General features: G+C 41.6%; 1 protein-coding gene across 7 annotated transcripts; it reads right to left on the bottom strand.

Moving 5' to 3' along the window:
• Nucleotides 1–1,639: 1,639 nt before the first annotated feature.
• Nucleotides 1,640–8,810, bottom strand: LOC123137772 (uncharacterized). 7 transcript variants are annotated; one of them, XR_006468521.1, is made up of 7 exons: nucleotides 8,287–8,810; nucleotides 6,248–6,498; nucleotides 5,358–5,507; nucleotides 3,796–5,004; nucleotides 3,558–3,664; nucleotides 2,355–2,549; nucleotides 1,640–2,169 (listed from the first exon to the last, which is right to left on the bottom strand). XR_006468521.1 is itself a non-coding variant. In XM_044557619.1 (2 exons), the coding sequence occupies exons 1-2, from the start codon at nucleotides 8,690–8,692 to the stop codon at nucleotides 6,862–6,864; spliced, it is 486 nt and encodes a 161-aa protein (XP_044413554.1). In that variant the 5' UTR covers nucleotides 8,693–8,810; the 3' UTR covers nucleotides 6,513–6,861. The 7 variants fall into 7 exon arrangements, 1 of the variants encoding a protein (XP_044413554.1); XR_006468523.1 differs by having other exon boundaries at nucleotides 2,444–2,549; nucleotides 3,517–3,664; XR_006468519.1 differs by having other exon boundaries at nucleotides 3,517–3,664.
• Between the last annotated feature and the right edge of the window lie 6 nt (nucleotides 8,811–8,816).

The following is an 8,816-nucleotide window of genomic DNA, read 5'->3' on the forward strand; positions in this document are numbered from 1 at the left end:
TTATGCAAACCCCATCAATTAACTATCGAAAAGAAACAAAATGGGCCAAAATAATGATTAGGTTCGAACTCCTATTAAAAGTGTCATCCATTATATTTTAAACAACATGAATTACATAAAAATAAACAAAAAATGATGTGCTAAAATTAGTAAAAAATATAAAGTAAAACATCTAAAAAAGAAAAATCAAAGAATTTGTTTGCCATAATTGAGATAATAAAAATGCCATGAAATTTAAAATTTAAATGCCATGATATAAAACATGAAATTGCCATGCTCTATATATTCTTTGTCGAAAAGAAGAAATTAGACACACAAAAAAGAAATTTGCCATGATTCAAAAATTAAAAATGCTCTACATATATACATCTGGGCTATTCTGTTACGCGTAACGTAACATAATATTATTCTGTTACCCTTTTTGAACTGACCGTTTCAGGTGGTTGTACTGATGTTTTCAAAGCGGTTGAACAGATGCTTTCAGTTGTGTTTAACAGATCGTCTTCTTTAGTTCAAAAACTTTTTCTAATTTTTTTGTCAGAACAGGACGTGTAATATATCACTGGAAAGCTCTTGACAACCATATTTCAAGTATATCGAACGTTTTTGCAAAATCATTATGGTTTAAGAGCAGTTTTGAAAAAACCGTTTTTTTCAAAACCGAAAACGTGAATCGTATTTTGGACACAATTTTCAAACGGTTTGTCGGAATTGAGCAAATAAGATGACGTTGGAAAGCTTGTGAAAATCCGCATCTTTCATATATCTATTATTTTTTCCAATTCTATACGATTTAAAAGTAATTTGGAAAACGGTAAAATTCCGGGAGAAACGTATTTTCGCGATTTTTTGCAAACGGTTTGTCGGATTGACGCAAATCATACGGCGTCGGAAAGCTACTTAAAATGCGCAACTTTTTCGTATGGAAATGTTTCTCTAATTCCTTACGATTTAAAAACGAATTCGAATACGGCCAAATTTGATTTTGAACGCGATTTTTTTAAAAGTTTGTCGAAACGGGGCAAATAATATACCGTTGGATAGCTATCAAAAATGCAAAACTTAGTCATGTTGAATGTTTTCTCATATTTGCAGTCGTTGAAGAGTAATTTGGATTACGGTGAGACCCATCATGGTGTTTTTCCTTAAAAAAAACAGAGTACTTGTACTGATTTTTTTGTGTGTTATTACTGATGTATTATTTCACAAAGTAATTTTGAATACGGTGAAGCCTGTCGTATTTTTCTTTTTCGTTCCGAAAACAAAGTACTCGAACTGATCTCCGTATGGATTTGTACTAAGCACGTTTTCACAGATTAAACTTTTACTTTGTTTTTTGGGTAAGGTTTTTCTCTTAAAGTTTCAATGGTTTACGGAAGCATTGCCCCTGTACTTACGTAGTTTATGTCGTCGAACTGAATGATATTTTATTTCAAAAGAAAATCTTTTGTTTGTTTCTTTTTTTTTGAACTTAACATTTTTTACAACGATGTTCTGAACTTCTCTTATTTTACGACTTGTACTTTTACCATTTGAATTTCTATGGGGTTTCTTTTTTTTCTTGAACTTTTACAATTTGAATTTCTGCCATTTCTTTTATTTCGAACGGACTACTGTTTTTAACTCGTACTGATCAATATTTTTAATACAAACCATTTTTCCTTTCATCATCTGACATTTTTGTCTAGTTTTGGGTTGCACCCGAGGTAAATGAATCATACCAAATACTGATAGAAAATCATACATTTTCCTCACGAAACCAAACTTCTAAACTTTCCTACAATAATTCTTTGAATTTGCACACACGGCTTAATTGAACTTTTCAACATTGGATCCCCTAATTATACATAACTCTCAGTTTATACGAACTAGTTCTCCTTGGACTGATGTCCGCGTTCCACTTGGACGGCTGCCAGTCACCATGATGGACGAGCTAGTGGCCAAGTGCGGCCAAAGCCACCGGGGGACTGTAGGTGCTTGTGCTTATTCTCAGCTGCGAATTCACACAAGGTGGATGTGATTAGAGGAAGCATGGTTCATGGGTGACCTTCATCTTGCCGCCGGATATGGGCTGCTCGCGCTCGTGGAGGCCGTCGACCGGACTCGAGGTAGCACCACTCGTGGACGGAGATCAATAGAGCCTGACATGCACTACAACCCAATCCAATCCTGTCATATAACAAGGAACAAATAATAATTTATATTTTGTTAATTTCTGAAGGCATATGTACAACAAATTAGAACTTCAAAGAGGTATTTTTTTCATACAAACTGTGTCCATGCTATAGGTTTGAATAAATTGAGAGAGAGAGAGAGAGAGAGAGAGAGAGAGAGAGAGAGAGAGTATTATGTACTAAATTCATGTGGAGAGCAGAGCAGCTGCGCGTCTAGGATGGGCTACCCCGGAGCAAAGCTCGCTCTCCCATTTGTTGGATGACTTAACTTGGACGGCACCCAATGCTCGACCTGGACGGCGCCCAACGCTCGACTTGGACGGAGGAGTTGCTACCCTCGGGAGGTTCCTCGCGTGTACGGTTCATCTTGTTGGGCTGCCAAAATAGACACAAAAAATCACGTCGAAGCAAATCATCATAAACCTTTTTACAAAACTGCTTGCCAAATCCTGGTTTAGTGAATTTACTATATAATATACTGCCGAACTGTTTATTTAACACAAATAGAACTTTTTTGTAATACACACAGATATAGCATACAACATATTCATAACATCACTTCTCCTAACTGCATTATGATCTATCCATTCAAGAGAGTTTGAACTTGCTAGCATCATCTTCTAACTGCAGCCATCCCATTAACTTTTACAAAACAATTCTCAATATGGAGCAAATAACAACAGGAAGGAGGCCTCCACCATGCACATACAACATCAACATGCTAGTTAGACTGCCCCTTGTGAGCCTCCAAAGCAAATGTGTTACATCTAGGTGATATCTCTGTACTTATAAAGTTTTTGAAGGTGAACTATAGCAAATTTTTATAGTCCACATAAAAGTAATACGTGTACTGCTCCATAGCAAATGTTTTATAGTCCACATGTGCATAAAAGTTAGCTTTTATTTAACAACAAAGAACCATCACAAAAGATTATTTTAGTTCTTCTAGGCATATCAACAAACAGCTTGCGAGCAACAGGAATAGAATAAGTTCTCCCATGCAAACTGAAGAAGTTCTCTAAGCAGAAGAATAAACAACTAGACTCCCGTCCTGGACCCTTAAAGATGAAAAACGCTGCCAAAATTCTATTTCATGCAAATTTTGTGTCTACTTATTTGGATATCTGCAGCAACCATGTCATACACTAACGAAATATCTTCGAAATGAGACCAATCAAAGCACACAGACAACCCGCAATCATCAACTAAAGTTGTGTTCTTCAGTTACTCTGACCAAGTTCGGTTTTCTTCAGAAAATAGATGAAAAATAGCATTGACTTTGCCATATATATTTTTAGCATGTATTGGGACGGATAGGTGATGAGAAGATGGACCTTCTTACGGTGGAGAAAACTACCATCGGGGGCTGGTAGGAAGGCGTACTTGTGGAGGCTCTCAATGGTGCAGCTTGGTCCCCGGCGAGTCCCAGGCGCCTCTCACTGTCTCAAACTGGAAAAAGACCGAAGGCGATGGGGTAGGACAGACGCCGGCTACCGGATCGTTGAAGGTATGATTCAAGAGCAACATCAGTTCAGTTCAAAATAAATTGGCAGTATATGAATTTTGTGCTAAGCAAGCATACACATCAGCACAATGGAATGCCTTGGTGAAATGCACTCACTCAGTTCCCATATAGGCCAATAAGCAAATTAGAACACAAAGTACGAAGAAAGCAGAGCATCAGTGCTTGTGCGGCATGGATCCGTCAACCCTTTTGCATCCTAGTTCCAGCCAGCATGAGCTAGCACGTCCTGGATCAAGCTGCAGTAGTGCAACACAACGCATCAGAGAGATTAAAAGGTGAGTAGCAGCATGTACAGGAAGGGGAGAAAGCAACTATAGCACATGAGCATCCACGGGCAGAGAGAGATGCAGCAACTTATCTCCACTTGAGACTAAACTTATATAAATTTTATTGTTGAACTTTCAGATATCTTTACAAGAATTGCATGGTTTTAGTGTTTTTGCTTTTTACCTCGTTGCTTCTCTGAACTTACAAAATAAACTTTGTTACATGCGCTCATTAACATAACCACACACACCTGTTGTGCTATAGAAATAACATGGAAACACAAAGGAAATTGAACTTACGATTGGTAAGTAGATGTACTGAAAAGCATTAAAAAGATGAACTAAACTTACGGTCTCTCGAGATCTGAACTGATTGTGTTACAAGTAAACACAAAAATCCAAACGAGCTCATGTGAGTACATGTTAAAAAGATAATTGAGTTCATGTATATTAATTGGAGAAGTTCAAACAGAAACTTTTTTAAGAAAAATGTACTTTTTTGCTATAACAACTATAGTCGTCTTGCCAACCCTGTATATTTAACCGGTTAAAAAGATAATCAAGTTCATGTATATTAAGAGGAGAAGTTCAAAAAGAAACTTTTAATAACAACTACATTCATCTTGCCACCCATTCAGTTTTTGCTTTGACAAAATCCACACATTTAAAAAGTTTGTACTGGCGTGGGGAAGCCTCGGTTCTTTGACAAAAACTCTCATGTTCTCTTGACAGTTTTAATTTTGTCTGAACTTACTAGTTTCCCGGTTTTGAACTTATAGAATTTTATACCCCAAACTTCTACAGGTTTCTTTAATTTCTATGGAACAAAAACCGAAGGAGTCTGGACTCAAGAATTATACGAAAGAGCGAAACCATGGTGTGAACTTATCTGAGGCTTTTGTCGAACGGAGGAGACGAGGTGATGTAGGAGCAAAACCTGACTCCTTGAATATACAGTAGTTGTGCTGTCAATACTTCTTTTGAGTTCTGATTTCTGAACATTCCCAGTAGTAATACATGTACTGTGCGATACACATTTCTGTCATTGAGCAAGTTAGTTTAGAATAGAAGAACTGGCACCGAATTAGCAGAATTGCATGTCTAACCACAAACCAAGACTAACATGTACTATTTGGTTAGTCTGGGGTGGACTGTCAGAATTTACGAAGGCACTTAATTACCTTGAGTGCACACATGATTTTTTGGGATTTCCTCAAGATTATGCACAATAAAGGATACGGATTGAAAAGAACAGAAAAGCTGAACTGAAAACCAAAATAAATGGCCCCCGGGTTCCCCATATAGCAACTAAAACATTAGTACAACTACACCTTTTATTGCTGCACTACTACTTAAACAAGGTAAATCAATAAAAAAACTGAACTAACATACATGTACTCAATATCTTTGTGCATGTCCATGGCGGCAGTGTGCAACCGTCGAGCATGTAGCTCCTGTGCTGGAAGCAAATGCCCTTAGTGGTGGCCGCTATCACCACAAGTCAGGAATCTTCGACGTATTGCCGGCTAGCATCCATGAAAACTGAGACAAAAATTTGAGTCTTGCACAAGATCAAACTAATATAAACGCTTGCTGCATCCATCATCAGTCATGCATAACCAAGCAATGTGCAAAGCAATGGGCTGGTGTTCTCCTAGTGTGTGTGCTCGACTTGGACGAATGTGCAATGCTTGGTGAAGATGGTGGCCGCAACCAATGATTCTACTTGTACTGGCGTCAACGCTCCACTTGGACGGCTGCATGCACCCCTCGTGGACGAGCTCGCGCCCCAGGGTGGCAAGGCAACCACCGGGGAACTGTACACGGCCGTTCTTTTTTCAACAACGAACCACAACGAAGTGGAGGTGAGGAGGGGAAGCAGGGATATGGAGCCGCTCCCGCCAAATACAGGTGCTCTCGCTCATGGCCACCGTCGACGGGACGCCGACGATGGGATCCGAGGCACCCCATTCATGGACGAGTAGCGGCCGCCGGGGTGAGCCCGCACGGGGTGGAGGGAGGCCGGCGGGTGGCGCAGGGTGGAGGGTGGCTGGCGGGATGTTGTTTGACCACCATGTTGCTAGATGGCTACACAGAACTGTTTTTGTTCTTATATTGCTCCATTGACACCTTTTATTTTCTTTTGAATTTCCACTTATGCGGTGTCAGTATAGCCGACCATTTAAACGAATGCCATACAATACAACCACTAGAGTACTTGTCTTGAACATACCATGTGAAGCTCAAGAGATTTAAAGAGAAGCAAGAAGCAAGGAGCTCACTTGGAAGCCCTGTTACACCATTTTCCGGGTGCCGGGTCGTGTTCCAGACCTGATGGGACCTCAGTTTGGGATCCCAGAGCATGGTGCTATTGACTGTGAAGCCCGATATGGCAACATAAAATCTCTCAAGCTTTGTTGCCATCCCCACTTGTATGCCATCCCACAACTTGTCCCTGTTTGCATACGGGGCCTCCAACACCACGCCATGACCACCATTAGAGATCGTTGGAACAGGCCATGTGCCGAACCACCTAAAGCATGATAGGCAACAGCAAGTCAATACCAAGTTGGAGCTTTACACATCATCCGTTTTTATCCAGTGATACCAGAACATAAAGGTTTCATATTCATTTGCTTGCCATATTAACAGATAGTTGATGTTCCAGGCGAGGAATGTACTGAACTAAACTAAGAATTGAACTGAAGTAAAATTAGATATGGAACTGAAATAAAATTAGAAAGTGGAGTAAATTAAAATAAGAATTGAAACTGAATTGAACTCGACCACCCTGACGCCATGGAGGAAATAGGAAGCTGGCAGCCTTGGACTACTCAACGCGATGAACTCGACCACCCCGGCGCCATGGTGTTGGACTGGGACGGCGATGCAGATCCTAGAGTGGTGGAGAGGGAGGACCGGAGGACAAGAAGTCTGACCGTTCGATGGAGAACGCGCGGTAGGGCACGCTGGATCCTACAAGGTGAGCTATATGATGAATTAAGAAAACAAAAAAAGCCTACAAGGTGGTGTTATGTTGTATGACTCCATTCGGGTTTTTTCTCCCACAAAAGCAAACAGAAAAACTACATGGCAAAATGAAAATCTTTGGTATAAGAAGTAGTGTCAGGCCCTCTGCTAGAAGAACTCAATATTCAGCGTATTTCGAGTATTTGCTTACTGACATAAACACAGACACGATATTGGGATCCGATTTTCTTAACTTGTAGGCAGCAGAAGGCTTTCATCAAGCATCACTATTTCAGTTTAATCTCACCTTGGGTAATTTTTATTTGAGTTGATCTCTTGTAAGTCGACTAGTCCAGCAAGGAGAAGCAGTGCGAGGTGTGCCGCAGCAAAGCCACGACCTGGGCTGAAAAGTAAGCTCCACAGGCACTACGATGACCCAATCCAACAGCAAAACTGAATATATGTAATGCTCCAATACACACAAAGCACACACACTTAAATTCAGAGAACCAACCAGTTTATGTTCAGAGAATAAATGTATTTAAGCTCAAAGAACAAATGTGCTTAGGTTCAGAGAACAAAACAATCTTCAGTGTGATTTTCTGCGAAAGGATAATCGCACAAGCAACATAGTTGGACTGAAGCTCTAGAAATTTAAGAACTTATGAAAAATATCTAGCCCTAAGAGGCAACTGTGAACGGCCTGAACGAGGCAACATAGTAAAAATAAAACACTATTTTTTTGGTGGAGTGCTCTAGTACCTGAATTACTCTCTTCCCACTTTGTCAAAACTCTATTCCAACTTTGTCAAAACTCGGTACTTTTCTCGACTCTTGTATTTGAACTACTCAGAATTTTTTAGTTGAACTCTTTTAAAAGCAGTAAAACCAAGCAACGCCGTGGCAGCTAGGAACGAAAAAGAAAACAAAGAGAGCTAGCGAAAACGCCCTCACGCCATTTGCTTTGGCCATGGAGCTAGGCGAACATGGCAGAGGCTGGTGGTAGTTCAGAATAGGGAGGATGGCTGCTTTGGCGAAGATTGCAGCCAGGATTCAACTTGTACGGCAGCTAGCGGTCGATTTGAACTGATGACATATATACATGGTGAACTAGAGAGCATCAATTTTTGCTATCAGAAAACACAATTCATCTTTTCCTTTTAGCTATATATCACACTGAACAAGCATCTTGAACTTGTGCTAAGCAAGCAAAACATTAGTACATCGAATGCCTCAGCGAAGTGCACTCATTCAGTCCCCGAATCAAAAAATCGTTGGCTCGGAAGAGGCAAAGCCAAGAAAGCTAGGAAACATTTCATAGAGGAAGAAACATAGAGATAAAGCCTCTAACCATTGTGTCGTTGAACGACCTCATCGCTGCATTGTCGATCGGCCTCGGTTGGCGGTGGTGAACGGACTAGGGTGGCAACTGTGAACGGCCTGGACGCTGCGGCCAGAGCGTGCGTGGCCAGGGACTGAGCAGCGAGGAGGCACATGTGTGGCTGCTCTGGGAGGTTGTGGACGCGGTGGTTGGTGGCCGTCCTCAGGCACGGCGAGGCCCGCTCACCCTTGGACGAAGGGATGGGGACGACCCCTCCATCCAGACCCTCGTCGTGGAGGAGCGACTCCACCGTCGGGGAGGTGGGCAGCTTCCAGGCACACGGTGGCCATTCAGCTGGTGGATGCGCGCTGTCCTGTTTGCCGGCGATGGGGTGGGGTCGGGGAAGAGAAAAAGAAGGGGAGGACTGGAGGAGCATGGACGGCCATGGCAGCAGTGGGGGAGGGCGGCCGCGCCAATGAGCAGCTGCGGGAAGCAATGCTCGGTCGAATGTGGAGAAGATGCCGGCTCCGACGGACGGAGGGACCGCCGTCGCGATTGGG

Source organism: Triticum aestivum, chromosome 1B (genome assembly GCF_018294505.1).
Source record: "Triticum aestivum cultivar Chinese Spring chromosome 1B, IWGSC CS RefSeq v2.1, whole genome shotgun sequence".
Taxonomy (NCBI): domain Eukaryota; kingdom Viridiplantae; phylum Streptophyta; class Magnoliopsida; order Poales; family Poaceae; genus Triticum; species Triticum aestivum.

Bases quoted from the DNA above. Each gene is read 5' to 3' on its own strand.
- LOC123137772 (XM_044557619.1), bottom strand. From the start codon at position 8,692: ATGCTCCTCCAGTCCTCCCCTTCTTTTTCTCTTCCCCGACCCCACCCC. The intron at 6,942-8,286 runs GTTAGAGGCTTT...CTCACCTTGTAG, and splicing joins GGTCGTTCAACGACACAATG to GATCCAGCGTGCCCTACCGC.